The sequence below is a fragment of the Botrytis sinoallii genome (assembly GCF_014898435.1).
Source record: "Botrytis sinoallii strain Bc 23 chromosome Unknown BSIN_036, whole genome shotgun sequence".
NCBI classification, from domain to species: Eukaryota; Fungi; Ascomycota; class Leotiomycetes; order Helotiales; family Sclerotiniaceae; genus Botrytis; species Botrytis sinoallii.
In genome coordinates, this window is record NW_024066063.1 from 381,739 (window position 1) to 399,964 (window position 18,226).

Genomic DNA, 18,226 nt, shown 5'->3' on the forward strand with positions numbered 1-18,226 from the left:
AACATAGGTGAACCGAAGAGTAATAAGTTGAGTGAGAATGAACTGGATGGGGGTAGACTGAGTGAAAGAATCGAGTAATCCGATGTGATCGTTTTGCCTCGTATATCAAGAGTAAGCCAAAAAACAGCGGAAGGTATCGAATTCTTGGTGTTCTTTTACGTATCGAACTTTCATAATAGGGAGCAATGTATGAGATACTCAAAGTTGTCACCTAAGATTTCCACCGCAAAACCATGAAGTTGAGAGCGAAGCTTGACCGGTCAGTCAGATCATTCAAAACCACGGCATTCAAGCAGGATATAATGTATTTGACACTTGCTAAATTCTGAAAGGCAAAAAATGGAGGTGCAATCACATACAACAGTAGGGATTCGCTGGTGGTCACCCACGCAACTACTAATCCACCGATCTGAGGCTTGTGGCTGGCAGAGCGGACGGGATGCCCAATTCTCCTCAGTCTATGGTCGTATGTGAGGGTTGGGATTTGATATAGAGACCTATACAATAATCTGCTTCAAAGAGGACATGTAATGTCTATTAGAACTATCGAAAATTCTTTAATGATGCTTCGTTGTGAGTTTTTGAGCGGTATCGCAACCAATTAGTTGTCTCCTGCCGCATTGAAAATATCACCCTTCACTGCCCCTTAAAAGTTCAATTCAAGCTTCAATGCTTAAGAGAATTTCCACTCTTACTTTGACCTGGAAGAGCAGGTCTGCTGCCGCTTCGATGGAAGCATATTGTCATTCGAGCTGTATTGGTTCGTGACGAAATGGTCCGTATCGTTTAACTCTGCTGTTGCTAGTCAGCCTGGCCGTGGAATTTTGTATTAAGGATTCATAAGTTCCCGTCAACGGCGAGTAGCAGCAGTTTCCTATTCGTGGGAGTACTGCTTGTCTATCAGCTTTCGAGAGACAAGATCCATCATCGAAAAACAGGACACATACGAAGAAGTCGGTGTGAGCTGCTATTTAGAATCTTTTTGGAAAACTGGGTAGGTACTAGATGTAGACAATGTTGACGTGTCAAGCACAAGGAATATTGGGTGAAATTTCGGCAGAAGTAGCGAAAATAATTGAGCACGGGAGCTTTGGACAAGAGATGAATCGCCGATAATGAGTTATTGAAGTCGCTGGTTCAATGAAGATCACAATCTTTTGGAGAAAAAGCTGCTGGCATGATCAAAATTTATTTCCATGCCGAAATGATACCGTAAGATAACAGGAGTGAAGCCTTTCAAGATTCACGATCAACGAAAGCCCAATCTTTGAAGACTGTATGACCGCTGTTGCTCTTGTTTTAACTTCCTATGGCTATCTTCTCGACCCATCGTACAATATCGCGGCTTCTTCGTTTGCGTATCAGTCAAAGTGTTGTCCTCCAGATCCAATGGTTAACCCCCTTCCCCCCCTCCCTGGTGCCCGAGAGAAGTGAATACGGGATTTAGCCAACACAATCGTTCATTCTCAGTGGAAACGTCAGACTGTAGCTCTTTGATACAACTCAGAAGACGGATACGGGGAAAACTTCGTGTTACGATCCCAGATACAATTATCAAGTTCCCTCGATCACGAACAGTTTGTTATTTGAAATTCTGATCTCCTTACACCTGCGTCAGTGACTTTGCAGTTACACACACCGAGTCACCGACATAGATGATATCGAATTAGTACTAAAAACACAACACGAGAGACATTCTTTGTCAAATATTGGTTAGAATTGAGAATACGAGAATCTCCTGATTCTTCGCTGTCAAAATCCAAGTCGCAGTTCTGTTGTCTCATCCAATGTCCAAAGCGCTTGTTGAGCTCGCCTCTAACAAACATGAGAATGCGGCCATGATCGACAAACAAGCCACCTTGTCAGCTTTTCGGGAGTCGGGACCGTCGAAAAGTCAAAAAATTATGGACCCTCTGAATTGATTCTTCTAAAGTTCTATTAGTGCTTGCTGACACTTTCCCTTATTATCACCAGTACTCGTGCGTACCCTTGCACCCTTTGTGCATAGCTAGATCACGAATTACAAGTCATCAATTGAATTATGATTTTATGATGGAATAATACAACCCGAGATCTATTTTCGGAATACGAACAAATAGTGACGATCGTCGTCACTGATCGGCAGTCAATTAATGCTTTGGTCCCCCCGAAGCGCTGAGCACAAGCCATACTCAGGCTTTCGGCATCTGATAATTTGTGCTTGGCATTTGTCAACTTTCTTCAGCAGAGCTCGGAGCTTTAACCTTGTTCATGTAGAAGTGGCTGTGTGAAAAGAGTATGGGAATTATCATATCATCTTTTCTGGAGCTTATCCATTTTATATCTACCATATTTCTGGAAACATACTAACGATCAAACTTTATTAATAGGCCATGAAAATGCCGTCGGACCGAGATTGAAGGGTAAAGTTTAAACCTCTTTTTCGTCCATTCATTGCCTGCAATTTTATGGAGAAATCCACTTTAAACCAGGGTCGCAACTTAGTTTCTGATTTCGATGATGGATATCAACAGCCATGCCAAGTCTTCAATACGAACAATTTATGGAGTCATGTTGAAGTTGTTCAAGCCTCATTGCGGAATCGTGAGGCAAGGAGAAAGGAGAATTGTTGATGCAATCTTCCGCAGCAATCAAATTGGAGAAAGTGCAAGAAAGTATCCATACTTTCTCCAGATTTAATGGGCTGCGGGCAATCTTAGTGTGTGTTGGCGATTAAGGATGAAGTCATGGCTGAACGATGGATTCTCATGGAATGAAAGGAGAGAATCGGGAAAGATCTGAATATATAAATGTCGAAGAAGTTCTCGATAGGAATCCATCATCAACACATCACATCTTTACATCCAAACATCACTTTACAGTAATCCATACCAACTTAAACAATAATCAACATGTTCTCCAAGACTTTCATCGCTACCCTCCTCGCCAGCTCTGCTGCAGCAACCCCCATCGTTTCGGCACGTGCTGCAAGCGATGCTTTCGGCCTCATCGCCATCAGATCCGGTACTGATCTCCAAAACCAAGCCATCACCGCTAATGGAGGTCGTCTCTATATCGGAAAGGAAACTTCCTCATACTGCCCTGAATCCGTCGGCTCAGGCTGCCCTGGTAAGTTTGATTCCACGACATGATTTATGAATGGCCATGATTAACCATTTAACAGAAGGTACTTCTACAACCTTCGTCTCTGGTGGCAACACTCTCGGTTTGAACACTGAAGTTCCAGGAGGTCAACAAGTTTACATCGCAACTGATCATTCCGTATCCTACACCCCACCACACTCCGCCGACACCCACGGTGGAGTCGTCTCTGGATGGACTTACACCGCCGGAGAGAACGGTTCCCTCGGATCTTTGTCTTTCCCTGACTACGGATTTATTGCTTGCAGCGAGGGTGACGGTGTTTATGCTGTCCTCCTTACTCTTGGTGGATCTGGTACTGAAAACTGCACCGGCATCTCTGTTGCTACTGTCCCATACACCGGTGAAGGCCCCTCCGCTTGGGAGTACGCTTAGATCAAGAGTGGAGTGGAGGATTAAGGGGGAGAAAGGTGGAGGACGTGGAGCATGAAGATGTGAATATTTTGTTTTCTGATCAGTTCCTTGGCGACATTGCAACCTTATTGTATTTAAATATGTATATATCTGCTGATCATTCCTTACGGCATTGATATATCCAATTGAAAATTAGTTTTCGAAAAATTTCCATTTGCATTCATACCCGAATCCAAAATCGTATCAAGATTAATGATTCATTAGAGAAAGCATTTACTTACAATTATTTTGAGCCTAATTTCCAAAAACTCATCTCCTTTTGTCCAAAAACGTATGATGACAAGGTTTGGCGAGGTGTCGCTTATTTCAGCCCAACACCCATTCAACGGACCGCCAAGTAGATAGAACTTGTGCATGGTGTTCAAATCTATTGCGCCGGTTAAGAAGCCCTTTATCATTGATTTGCAACTCGGCCCATCTATCATTTTTGGTTTCCCGTCGAGTGATGAATGGGTGGGTAGGTAGTCTATCAGGTGAAACTTTACATACTCACTCTTGACATGCTTAGAGCTCTCGTCGTATATGCTAAACTCACATCACACACCGTTCCATTTTTAAGTACTCTCGATGTATACGGTTTTGACTCTTTAAGAGATTAATCTCAATTTATCCTCATCATCTATTGCTAAAACAATCACTTTCTCGATTGCTCTCGACTCTACAGAATGTACATGGAATCGAGGCTCATGTCACCTTCCAAGCCATTTGTTGTGGCACCCTCAGCGATAAGCTTCTCCTTCTTTGCATTTCTGCGTCGAAGCAAGAACCAACACGCACCATAAAGGAAGCCAGCGACAACTGTGAGACCAGCTGAAACTGAATTACCAACGATATATCGTGGACCTTGTTGAGTTGGGTATAGCTGAGACGACACTAGCGAAGATACATTTGCAATGGAATATGCTATGGGCATTCCAATCGAACGTTTATCATCTGGTGACAAATTTGTGGAAATCCAAGTTACAGCCAGCGTAGATATAGGATAAAGTCCTGTAAATCTGTTATTAGCTTCAATATGCAAAGAAAATATGATCATTGCTCACCTAGCACGAGAATGAACATTCCAGCGTAGCCAGCTCCATTACTGGGCGTCCCTACGCATATGAGATATCCAGCTGCAACTGGAACACAACATGCAATGATAAAAACTCCTCGCTTCTTGTATTTATCCGAAAAGTAGACCTGGATGATTAGGGAAATAAGACCAACAACATAAATTGGGATGGTCATATAGTTTGCCGCGAGCGAGTTGTATCTAAATTGTATTAGCTAAATTCTGGAAGGTTCTATTCATTATGAATACTCACCCAAGACCAGAAAGAATAGTAGGTAAGAAGACACCGAATCCATTGATAGCCACGGATGAAGTGAAAAAAGCTATACCAAGCAGATAGACAAAAGGGTCTGTGAGAGCAATTTTGATCCATTTGCGGTCGAACTTTTCTTCACCTCTGATTGCAAAGTCTCGAATCTTCTTCAATCGCATGGTTTCTTTCTCCTCTTCATTCAAGAACCAAGCTGTTTCAACCGAATTTGGAAGAAATATCCAACCGATGCCGCAAATAAGTATTGTGATACAAAACTCGACAATGAATAGCCACCTCCATGCTGCGAGGCCCCTCCGCGTCCCCATAGTCTGAACAGCATATGCAAATAGTCCCCCAAAAGCACCGGATATGCATTGCGCAACATTTGTCGTCATTATACGCTTTCCTGCCAATTCTCTGGGGTAGATAGTAGAGAATAAGAAAGCAAACCCTTGGGCAAGACCAGCTTCGGCAGCATTCAAAATCATACGAACTACGATGGCTTGAGCGTAGGTATGAATGAACGCAGTTCCAAGTGTACAAGCACTCCAGAGGACGAATGCAGTGCCGATTGCTTTATTAGCACCAAACCTCCTCACGGCCAAAACCCAAGGAAGTTCAAAGATTATGGTGCAGACACTCGACAGTGTAGTTATGTTACCAAATTGACCGCCCTTGAGTCCGACGTCCTCGTCAAACCCAAAAGTTCTAGCATTTCCAAGCTATTGAAATTTAGGAAGGATTGGTTTTGAGGATCAACAATACAACTCACATTGTTTCGATCTAGAGTGGACAAGACGAGAAATATCACTGAAACCGGGAGAACATATTTGTCGAATTTTCTGAGTGCGGCTGCTTCTTTTCTTGGGTCGATTTCTAGGATTGTGCCTGTCATCTCAGAGACACAGGTACCGTCGACTTCATGTTTGACGTCAGTGTCGATGTTTGCCTTGAGAGAATCTGTCTTCGCCATTGTTGGGCTGGACTCCATTGAAAAGGTTGTGTGAATACTCGGATAATTATTTCACAATCCAATTAAAAACTGCTGCAATGTTACGAGACGAGGAATGAACTTCGTCAACTTAGTCGTCTTTATATACATATATATTTCATGAAGTCCCATGAAGATCTTCCATCTCTCACATTTTGAAGTTTGATATCTCATTCATCGAACATCAACATTCAAATCAATCTCAAAATTCCATGATAACATTGATAAGAGGTTACTTATCGAGTATCTTATGATAAACCGATAAGGATGATGGTTTTATCCGGCCAATGAATGGTATTGCGGAGTAACCCAATCACTGCACTCCAGATAATACCATTTGCACTAGAACTGCTAGATTCGTTGTGCATTTTCAACAATGGGGGTTATTGGTCTCGATCAAGAACAGATCGGATTGCTCCGAAAATTTATCGCGACTTTAGTTTATCTACACAACCTCCGCACCGAATGTCTTTACATCCAACTTCTACATGACCCCCCTCAACTATCAAGATACAAATCATCGATCATCAAAATCTCCACCTTTGTCTCGAATCAAATCCCGAAAATAGGGTAGATACTCAATGCAAGCATCATCGCGCCCCACTCAGAGGCTCGCCAAAGGAGTGACCGCATGTCAGAGGTGAGTCGGAATGGTTACAAGTACAAAGATAGCATAGCAAAGCGAGAATTCAGTGCTGACCTGCATAGATGCCGTCGGAGAAAGCAGAAAGTAATTATCAAATTCGTTCCAGTCCGATCTTCTTCTCGCTGATATCGGATTAAATGTACAGTGTGATTTGAAGAGTCCGAATTGCTCCAATTGCGAAAGTGCACGCAGCCCATGCTTAACCTATCACTCAGGCAAACAAGCTGAGGTGAGCTAATAATGTCAATTCAAAATTCCTTCGTCGTTAATCTCCAAACTTTATCAAGATACCACGCAACTATGTGGCCAATTTAGAGGCGCAGTTGGAGAGCACAACTCGAGAAAATCGAGAGCTACGAAAGCAAAACGAAGAATTGCGCATGCAAATTGGAAACAGTGCTTCAGTTAATACCGAAAATCCCACTCCTGTCGAGCCATGTTCCCCGACAAGAATTGATCTTGGTATCCTTCCTACAGCAAGTTCAGTAACGTCGAACGCAAGCACAAATCATTTTCAGAATTTAGTCAAAAGTGTGAGAAGTGTCGTTGTTGAACCCTCAAGACAACCGCGGTTTCTAGGACAAAGCAGTGGGATAACGCTAGCCAGAATGGTGATGGCGGCAATTCGAATCGACTCCCTCCCTTCTTCTCTGTCCTCCAAGCAAAATTCTTATGATCCATTCTCATCTGTACCAACAGCCGAGGCTTCTCTTCCCCCACGCCACGCTGCCGATCATTTGGTCGGAGTCTATTTCCAATATCGTACTCCTCATCTGCCTATCGTAAATCGGGCACAAGTTGAGAAAGCTGTTGAGGGTGCATATCGCTCCAGGAATGATCCACAATCTTCCGGTCAAATAACTGAGAATGATACCTTTACGGCCTACATGATCTTCGCCATTGCCCTTTGTGATGTTCCCAATCCGTCCGGAGGTCGCCCATCTCAAAGCGAGGGTTGCTTCCGGTCAGCAATTGGGTCAATCGAAAAGATCATTGCTTATTCGAAGAATGATCTTGAGACACTTCGCGCCATATTATTGCTAGCTCAATTTGTTTCTCTTTGCCCTTCTCATGGAAGCTTATGGCATCTAACAGGTTTTGCACTACGATTATGTGTCGATATAGGCTTACATTGGGAGACCGAGGAACAGTCCTCAACAATGGATCCGGATTTGTTACACGAACGCCGGCGCCTTTGGTATTCTACTTACCAATTTGATCGCGTCCTATGTATAACGCTCGGTCGGCCCTTGGGCATCATTGATGAAAGTACGAATGTGCCCCTTCCGAATCCATGGAATGTTTCACGGGGCTCACTTACCCGTGAGCTCTACGATTTCGACATTCACACTCAACGAGCCCATAACCACATGTTCAATATGTCAAAACTTGAGTCCGAGATCAAGCATGTGCTTCACACCCAAGCCTGGACTCCTAAAATATCTTCTCCCAGAATTGACTATTCAACTTGGGTCCAGGACATTCAACCTCGGCTACAGCAATGGTATACTTCTATTCCACGACTTAGTCAAGCTCACCCAGCGTCCATATTCGCTCATCAGGCATACTGGGATGTGATTTATAATAATGCAATCCTTCTGTTGTATAGGCCTGCATCCATAGTTATACAGGTTTCAAGTGAAGAACTGGTAATGTCATTTGAAGCCTCCTGTAAACTGATCGCAAGTATCAAAATCTTGCAGCGAGATGGGAAAATTGATGTACTATGGAAATCAGTACATCATCTCTTCATGGCTGGTCTCGGAGTTATATATGGACTCTGGCACTCGAAAGAAATACGCAATCGAAATTCTGTAAGCAAGAACATTTCAACACTTCAGTCCTGTGCCTCTACACTCTCTGCCATGTCGGAAAACTTTCCTGGTGCAGCAGGCTGTCGTGATGTGTTTGATACCCTCTCTTCAACAACGGTCGACTTCTTAGTGGCCAACAACGCCGAAGATGTGTATCAAAATCGCATTGAATTTGAAAAACAAATGAGAAATTTGGTGCAACAACTACAACCGTCTTCTCGTGGTATCGCTACTACGAATGAAATCAGCGGTGACAATACATCCACGCTGTTATCGGCGGACAACTTTGCCTTTAGTGAGATGCTCAGCTTTGCTGCGCAGTGGCCTGATCTACAGGATATGGATTTTGGAGACATAGGACTTGACCCTATGATGGGGACGTGAATTAATATTGTAATTTCTTCTATTAATTTGGTACCAAGACCCAGGTCAAACAACGAATGAAAACTTTATATTCAAATAATTTTTTTTGCTAATAAGCTATTTATTTCGTGCCTTCTCGGCTTATTACTCTCAGCAAAATAATTGGTTACAAGTCAGTTTTGTTCACATCAACTCGACAGTAGTGTGATTTCCTTATGTTATGTATGTGGTCATATTGGTTGTTTATGTCCATCCTGAATTTAGAGCAACAAACGCTAAATGCGATACGTGTGCGCTAGTTTGAAATCGTGTGTGTACTCATTCGTGAAACAACCTATTTTGATTCGTGGTCATTGATCATTCCAATGTCATTATTGAGATCCAATTTCTTTGACGATATCTACTTCGAAGAGACATAGTGAATCAGTTTTGCGGTGTGATCATTGAGATGGATCAATTTAGTTGATACAAAAATAACATGATCTAGAGTATCGGGCTGAAGTACGAAGTTAGTGGTTGATTGAACCGAAACCAGAGATTTTCTCTTGTAATCCACACTACACTAAGGTACTTCACTGAACTTAGACGTTTGAACTTCTACAAGGAATCGGCGTGGTATATTAGATATGAACAATCAGAATACACCAATGACTGCTATAATCCCCCATTGCTCTCAGTCGCTCGGAAGCAAAGTTTAACAACTCAAATTCTTGTTTTGAAATATTTACAGTGAACAATGATCGGAGATCCAGCGCTTTTTACAGGCGAACATCCAAATTGTGATAATCACAAGAAAAAAACTCTATTTTTCAACCCGTAATTTTTGCGCCGCAGATGCTGGTCCATTGTCAACAACGACTTCATAAGGAAACGGTTCCTTAATCAGACGGTGACCAGCAAGTCCAATCTGCCACCTCTTATATCCTTCACGGGGTATCTCGGTGGAAGTCCACATTCCATTTTTCCGGAAAGAGTTCGTCACACTAACAACAGAATTGATAGGTGTCGAAGGAAAGAGCTCAGAGAGCTCATCTTTGAACGTCTCTGCATCATGCTCGAGTACCCAATCAATACCTTTAGCTAGACCAACACAAAAACGCTTTTGTGCATCCAGAACCTCCGGCGTGATTCCTTCAGTCTCCCGATAATACACGCTCCAAGGAACATCTTTCTGAGATACCATTTCCATCGCGATGGAGATATTTTTGTTTTGTTCAACCATAACCCGCGCCGAAAGATTGTCTGTTATGAAATAATCACCCATACCACCCTGAAATAAATTGCCCAGCATTATACCATCAAGATCTTGAATATAGTCAAGAGAATTATGATCGATATTGTTTTCGCGCAATAACATCTTGAAGAAAAGGCCAACGCTAGCTCCACCGCCGGATTTCATCAGAACCGTGCTCCCAACCATATCAGATAGTTTAAATCCTTCGTTATGGCCACGCCTGAGTATGGCTAAAGGACATCGATTTGCAATCTGTGCGAATACAGTGTAGTCCTTAACTCTGTCACGGTACATTGATGGTACCCAGATGCCACCAAGAGCCATGTCGGCTGTGCCATCAGCGAGAGCGTCAAGGACACCATCCCAAGGCGTAGGTATGTTTACAGTGACGTCAAGTCCTTGCTCTTTAAAGAAACCATGCCGTAAGGCGATATACTCAGGGAGATAATTGAGATTATAACCAGTGGCAGTAAGATGAAAAGGTTGCATGATTTGTTGCGTTGAGGTTCAAGGGAATTTTCGAATTTTTCGAAGTATTTTTATCCAGGAATGGAATTTGAAATTTTCGGCGTCGATAAGAAGTTGGAATGAAATGTAATCTTATAGAATCTTTATTCAAACTTTTAAATATCTTCATTTCATAGGCGACTTTATCAATTTCGTGAAATTGAATACATCTCCCTTTGCTAGCTTCCAGCATCGGAAGAATGCGATCTTAGGAGAGGCTATTCTTATCGCTTATCGAAGGATCGACGTCGGAGAATCGCGTTCGGAGAATCCCTACAACACCATTGTCACCCAAACGACTTGCTGAGCCTAGGAGCCGAAAACCTTCAAATTTGTATCTGATAATCCCGAAAAACTAATATCCATCATGTTATCGAGAAGATAAGCGAAAATTAAGGGGATTGAACTATCATGACCGAACGCCAAGATCAAGATCACACAACAAATTTCGAAGGAAACTTTTTCTTCGAAATACGATCTGTTCGCGATCGATTTAGATTATAATTATTAAACCAAATTGATTGTAATTGCTCCCCAATGATTCTGATTAATAGTTATTGTACTATTGTTGTTGGCATTTCGAATACGAAATATATACGAAAATTCGTGTAAAATTTCTTATTTTGAATTACCAGAATAAGAATAAGATTCTTAATATGAATTCTCTTAATAATCTATTAACACTTAAGAATACAGTTATAATAAAGACTCCTTCTAAAGCCTTCATTATACCAAACACTTATCCTATTGTTATTCTAAATACCCCAATACCTTCAAACCCTCCCTCGCCTTCTGAAAACTCTTAATTCAAAATCTCTAGCCCTATTCTATCAACCAATCAGCCAATTAATTCTGAAAGAAAAGTTAAAGAGTTTAATCTACTTAGTAACCCCTTTATTACTCAAAATACAACCAATACTACCTATATATTTAATCAGAATAAGAAACGATGCCCCACAATACCCCTTAGTAATTAGAATAAACAATCTAGAATACAAAATAAGATAATTATATTAAAGAAAGCGATTCTAAAAGTAAAAGATCTTATAATATTAGTTTCAATTCTTTTTTAATTATATAATAAGCAATTAAAGCTATTAGATCTTTTAAAGATCTTTAAAAAATATACCAAAAAAGGAAAGCTTATTATAGTCTCTAATATTATTATATCCCAAATCACTTATCTCGAATTAGCTATATAGAAAATCGAATTTCAAGTTAAAATACTAGTTAAAAATCCAATTCTAATTACTACAATATCAATTAAATCAACTTTTATAATTATAGCAAAAAAAGGAGAATGAAATCTAATTAATAAAGGAAAAGCTATTAAGCTTATTCCAATAAACAAAAAGATTGAAATTACTTAAAAACATTTAATCCTAATCAAACCAGAAATTCCAAACTCTACTTCCTTTTTCTTTTTAATTATTCGAAACAAAATAAATGAAGTCTTTTAAAAGAATAGAATTAAAGGATTAGTTATTATAATAATTATTTTATTCTTTAATAATAATATTATTATTATAGTAAACAATCCCTTTATATTATAATTCCTTTTAGAAAAAAAAACTATTTAGAATAATATTATTAAATTCGAGAGAATTCAAAAGGATTAAGAATGATATAAAGTTATTATTCACAAAATCCTAATAAAAGAATTCTCAGAATCAAAAAGAATAGATCTTATTTTAAAGGAAATCAAAACCTTTAATTCAGATTTCAAACCAATCGAAATTCTTTTTTGATTTATATCAATTTCTAAAAGAGTTTATCAATAAGAAAAAGCTATAATTATTGTTTTTACTACAAAATCAAAAGCAGAATTAGCTATTCGAAAGTGATTATATATTACTAGAAATAGTATAAAAATAGAAAACTTTTATAAATCAAAATCAACTATATAATATCAAAAGTATTAAGGATTTGGATATCAAGATATTTATTATAAAAAAACCCTTTTTGTGATTTATATGGAGGCAAGTATATTACATTAGTATATTTGTATATAATATATAATATCAAAGAAAAGTTCTATTAATACTTAATAGCAAAATACTTAAACTATTAAAGGAATTATATAGCAAATTCAAAAATATGCAAAACCTATTAGATTATTCAATAAAAATCGAATAATATTTATTAATGAATTATATTAATATTCGAATCATTCAAATAAATCTTAATTGAAGTTATAAGCTATAAAGAATGTTTTATAGCTTATAATAAAACTTAATATCGATTTTATTATTATTTAAGAATTTTGGATTATTAAAATGGAAATAATTATTTAAATATAAAATCAATTATATACTTTAATTTCATACAAACATTTTCGAGATTCGATTTCAAATACCAATTACGAATATTATTATACATTTCAAAAAACTCTTCAATTTATAATCAATCTTTCTTTCAATTCTTCAAAAGATTTTGATATTCAGATCTTTGATTATCGAAATGGAAATAAACCTTTCAAATAGTTAATATTTATAATAAAGTTGATTAAACTAAAGAAAAGAATTTATAATTAAAAAATGTTTATATAATTTAATGATTATACAAAAAACTATTCTTTTAAACAATTTCAATTCTTATTATTTATAATAGAATCCTTTTTTAAAGAAAAATAGAAATACTAATCAATTAATTGAATAATTTGAAAATCAGAATTTTATTCTTTTAATGAATCTGATTTCAATATCTTTTATTATATCAATCTTCTCAATTCAAATATTATTGATCTTATATTAACCTCAAAAGAAATCGCCTTTCAAATCCAAAACTGATAAACACTTTTAAATACAAAATCTGATTATATAGAAATATTATTTGAGTTAAAGAGAAAAAAAATAAGTCCCCTTAATACAATATTATTAGTTAGATATAATACAAAGTTAGTTAATTGGGATAAATTCGAATCAATATTGAAATCAGAATTATTATATTCTTTTATTTTCTTTACTTTAATATCAATAATTTTATTTGAAAAAGATTTATTAAACAATTTAAAAAAAGAAATAATTATTCTAATCTAGATCAAACAACAAGCAAACTTATAAGAATTATTCAAAAAGCTATTGAAAATTCTATATTTAAAATTTCATTAACTAGAAAAGCGAAGTTATGATGAATCCCCGAATTAATAGATTTTCGAAAAGAGTTAGAAAAAGTAAAACAATCAATTGAATTGGATCTAGAGAATTCAAGCCTCAAAGAAGAATATCGAATTACTAGAAACAAGTATTTTCAGGTTATTGATTGATTGATTGATTGATTGATTGAATTTACGTCCACCTTCAGTCTAAGACTATATAGGACGGCTGGGCCCAATGGGCCCAACAGGTAACTTTTTGATTTACAATATTAGTTATAATCTTATTAGGAAAATGAAAACAAATACTGGGGAACAATGCCTGCTCATTATACACATTACATATAATAAGAAAATTCTGACGATCAAGAAATTGTGAAGAGGTCAAGCCCCCCTCTTATTTCCTCAATTGCTTCTTCTTCATTCTCTTCTCCTTTCTCCTCTTCCACTACTACTCCTTTCTCTATTACTTCTTGTTCAAGAGTCCTTACTAGATGTTTATGCCCTTGTAGCGATTTGGTGATATTAATAAATTTAATAGCTAATTCGATATCTATTTTGATATATAATAGAAATTGTATAGTGATTTTCGATAATGATATATTCTGGAATATCTCTTTTCTTTCTATTTTATATATAGAACAGCTAATCAGGAGATATTGTAGTGTTTTAATATTATTGTATATATATTTATTATTAGAATAATTGAATTGATATAGATATGATTTGATATATCCGTAATCTAATTTCAATTGGAAGAGTGTATTAGTAGTATTTCGATTGGTTCTAATTGGTAGCTTAATTTTCGATCCGATTTTCTATGGAAATAGCTTTGAATAGGTTAATGCTGATTGATTGAATCTGAGTTTATATTGATTGAGAGTTGAATTCCATTGATCGAGAGAGGATTCTTTGATTATTATTCCTAGCAATCCAAAACTGGTTTCATTCGAGGTGGATTGTATTATAGTAGTCTTTTTTGCTAGCTTATTTGCTAGCTCGTTTTTTTAACTGATATATGCCCTGATATCCAATTCAAGAATATTTTAGATTCTTTAGCTATAATGACTTCGGCTGTCTTGATTGCTTGAATTTGGTATGCTTGTTTTGAGTAGTCTGAGAGTGTTTTCAATCGAAGAAGGTCTACTTGATTATCTAAATAGACCTTGAACTTCTTTTTATTATTAGTGATTGAGCTAGTATATTCGATGGTTTGGGTGACTTTATATAGCTCTTTATTATAGACTAGTTGATTGCTTTCAATATTGATTTGTTCTTAATATGAAATCTGATTATTCGATTATATTGATATTATCCTTATACCAATACCTATTCCCTTTTTAGTAGAAAAGATATTTATATAAATATAAATAGTATTTTGATCTCTGTATTTAAGAATAATATTGTAAAGTATTACTGCATTTCCTTTTAAAGCCTGACTAATATTAACTTTAAAAGGGATTTCCTTTTTCCATAAAGAGAAGTGAAAATGAATAATCTTTTCAAAAGAGAATGAATTAAATTTTTTATTAATTGATTCTCTAATTCTATTAAATTGAATTGACTTATATAGTTTTCTTTAAAAAGTATTGATTGTTTTTCGATTAATATATTAATATACTAAAATAGCTTTTTGATATTAATTGAATATTTGAATAAGAGTTTTTATTAATCAAAAAGTATATTACTTGATATTTAAATCTAATCGAATATTTGCTAGTTTTAATTCCGATTCGATTTCTATTGAAAGAATTGAAATAGTTTTGAAAACTCCTAATATCTTTCGAAAAACTAGATTTTGAAGAACTTGCATTTTATCCTTAAAAATAGACTTGTTTTTTTTATCAAATTACTAATCTATAATTAATTATACTAATCACACAAGCTATATATAATTGTTGAAAAGCTTTAGGACTTAAGCCTTTTCAATATTTGCTAACCAAATCATTCAATAAAGGTCATCATCTCATCACACAACAAATTTCGAAGGAAACTTTTTCTTCGAAATACGACCTTCTCACGATCGCTTTAGATCATAGTTATCAATACAATTCCATTGCAATTATCTCTAAGTGATTCTGGTCAGTAGTTGTTGTGATACTGCCGTCAACGCTTCGAAATACAAAACATATAAAAAAAACGCATGAAAAACTTTGTTCTAAGATTTTAGAATAGATAATCTAATTTTAATATCAATATGGAACACTCTGATTGTATAGTTGTAGAGGTTCTAAATATTAATCTGAATATTCTTTTAGATATAGATATGAGAGAAGCTATTCCAGATCAATTTATAATATCAAATATTTATCCAACAATCACTTTCAGTCTTTTATAATCCCAAATTTACCTACTTATTCCAAAAGAATCCTAATCGAATTATTAAGCCTTATTTTATCAATCAATCAAAAAACCAGTTCTGAAATTAGAATACAAGATTTCAGTATATCTAATAATCCTTTTATTATTCAAAAGCCAAATAATATTATTTAAATCTTTAATCAAAACAAAAGCGAAATTTTATTACATTATTCATTAATTCAAATAAGCAATTCAAAATCCAAAACGATTTAATTACTTTTAAAGAAATTATTCTAAAAGCTAGAGATCTTATAGTTTTAGCTTCCATTTTCTTTTAATTATATAATAAACAATTTAAGTTATTAGATCTTTTAGAAATCTTTAGAAAATATATTAAAAAAGGAAATCTCATTATAGTTTTCAAAATCATCATATCCTAAATCAATCATTTGGAAACAGCTATACAGAAAATCGAATCTCAAATCAAAGCTTTAATCAAATCGGCTCCCATTAGTATTACAATATCAATATCAAAACCTTTTTATGCTAATATTATAAAAGAAAAGAAATGAAATCTAGTTATTAAAGGAAAAAGTAACAAATCTATTCCAATAAAGAAAAAGACTAGTATTATTCAAAAACAATTACTTTTAATCAAACCAGAAATCCCTAATTCCAAAACCTTTTTGCTTTTAATAATTCGAAATAAGATTAATAAAGCCTTTTAGGAAATTGAAATCAAAGGATCAATAGTTACTATAGTAATACTCTTTCTCAATAATAATATTATTATTACTATTAATAATCTCTTTACAATACAATTCCTAATTGAAAAGAAAGCTATCTGAAAAAATATTATCAAATTCAAAAGGATTCAAAAAGATTAAGAATGGTATAGAATTATTATTCACAATATCCCTATAAAAGAGTTCTCTAGGCTTAAAGGAATAAATTTGATTATAACTGAAATCAAAATCTTCAATATAGATTTCAAGCTAATAGAAACTCCCTTTTGGCTTATTCTAATAGCCAAAAGAGCTCACCAAAAAGACAACGCTATCGTTATAGCTTTTATCTCAAAATCAGAAGCCGAACTAACTATTCGAAAGCAATTGTATATTGCAAGCACTAATATTAGAATAGAATAATTCTACAAATCCAAATCTACTATACAATACCAAAAATACTAGGGCTTTAGACATTAAAGCTCATATTGCAAAAAAAACCCTTCTTGCGGATTATATAAAGACAAACACATTACAGTAATACATCTCTATATAATCTACAACTTAAAAGGAAAACTCTACTCTTATATTATCACCAAATACTCTAATTGTCAAGAAAATTATATAGCTAGTTCTAAAAGTTATGAAATCTTCAAAGTTATTTAATAAAAAAGCTAATAGCATTAATTAATGTATTATAATAATATCAGATTTCTTCAAATAAATCTTAACAAAAGTCTTTAAACTATAGAAAACGTTTTACAGCTTACTTTTAAGCTCAATATTGATCTGATTTTAATTCAGGAATCTTGGATTTAAAAAAATAAAATCAATTTCTCTAATTGCAGATTGACTATATATTCCAATTTTATATAAATTCTTCTCAACTTCAATTCTAATCTCAAATCTCAAACTCTTCTATATATTTCCAAAGATCTTTGAGCTATAATTAATTTAATCCTTTATTCGCCAATAGACCCGGATATATAAATAATAAACTATTAAAATAAAAGCGAAACCTTTCAAATTATCAATATATATAATGAAGTAGATCAAGTATAGGAAAAAGGATATATAATTGATCAGTTTCTTTATAATCTATCGATTAATCAATAAACAATAGTATTAGATGATTTTAATTCCTATTATTTATTATGGAATTCCTTTCAAATAAAAGTATTAATACCGATCAACTAGTAGAATAGATTGAAGATCAAAATCTAAATCTATTGAATAAGCCTAATACTATTACTTTCTTTCAAACTAATCTGATAAATCCAAGTATATTTGATTTTATATTAGCTTTCAAAATATCTCTTTAAGAATACAAGATTGGTAAATACTTTTTAATATTGGATTCAATTATTCAGGGATTTTATTTAAATTAAAAGAAAAAGAGAATCTAAATATCCCTTATCAAAAGCTAATAATCAAATATTATACAAAACTAACTAATTGGGAGCTATTTGAATTTATTCTACAATTCAAAGTCAAATACTTATCTACTCTAATTGAACTAATATATTTACAACAACTATACAAGATTCGATTAATTTCCTTTAAGAAAACAATATATATCATTCCAAATTGGATTATGCTGCTAACAAACTTATAAGGATTATCCAAAAGGCAATGGAAAACTATATTCCGAAGGTTATAACAAACAAAAGAGCTAAGCTATAGTGATCT

At 35.0% G+C, this 18,226-nt stretch overlaps 4 protein-coding genes across 4 annotated transcripts; 2 read left to right on the forward strand and 2 right to left on the reverse strand.

The window, feature by feature from the left end:
* Positions 1-2,891: 2,891 nt before the first annotated feature.
* On the forward strand, positions 2,892-3,516 carry EAF02_011847 (uncharacterized protein; the record flags this gene model as incomplete). Its single annotated transcript, XM_038907895.1, has 2 exons — positions 2,892-3,108; positions 3,164-3,516. 2 exons carry the CDS (start codon positions 2,892-2,894, stop codon positions 3,514-3,516), a joined length of 570 nt encoding a protein of 189 aa, XP_038752404.1.
* Positions 3,517-4,068: 552 nt separating this feature from the next.
* Positions 4,069-5,853, reverse strand: EAF02_011848 (uncharacterized protein; the record flags this gene model as incomplete). Its single annotated transcript, XM_038907896.1, has 4 exons — positions 4,069-4,545; positions 4,599-4,810; positions 4,863-5,584; positions 5,635-5,853. The coding sequence occupies 4 exons, from the start codon at positions 5,851-5,853 to the stop codon at positions 4,214-4,216; spliced, it is 1,485 nt and encodes a 494-aa protein (XP_038752405.1). The 3' UTR covers positions 4,069-4,213.
* A 581-nt stretch (positions 5,854-6,434) lies between these two features.
* On the forward strand, positions 6,435-8,697 carry EAF02_011849 (uncharacterized protein; the record flags this gene model as incomplete). The annotated part of the gene is made up of 4 exons (XM_038907897.1): positions 6,435-6,493; positions 6,562-6,583; positions 6,645-6,728; positions 6,787-8,697. The coding sequence occupies 4 exons, from the start codon at positions 6,435-6,437 to the stop codon at positions 8,695-8,697; spliced, it is 2,076 nt and encodes a 691-aa protein (XP_038752406.1).
* Positions 8,698-9,478: 781 nt separating this feature from the next.
* On the reverse strand, positions 9,479-10,399 carry EAF02_011850 (uncharacterized protein; the record flags this gene model as incomplete). The annotated part of the gene is made up of 1 exon (XM_038907898.1): positions 9,479-10,399. The coding sequence occupies one exon, from the start codon at positions 10,397-10,399 to the stop codon at positions 9,479-9,481; it is 921 nt and encodes a 306-aa protein (XP_038752407.1).
* Between the last annotated feature and the right edge of the window lie 7,827 nt (positions 10,400-18,226).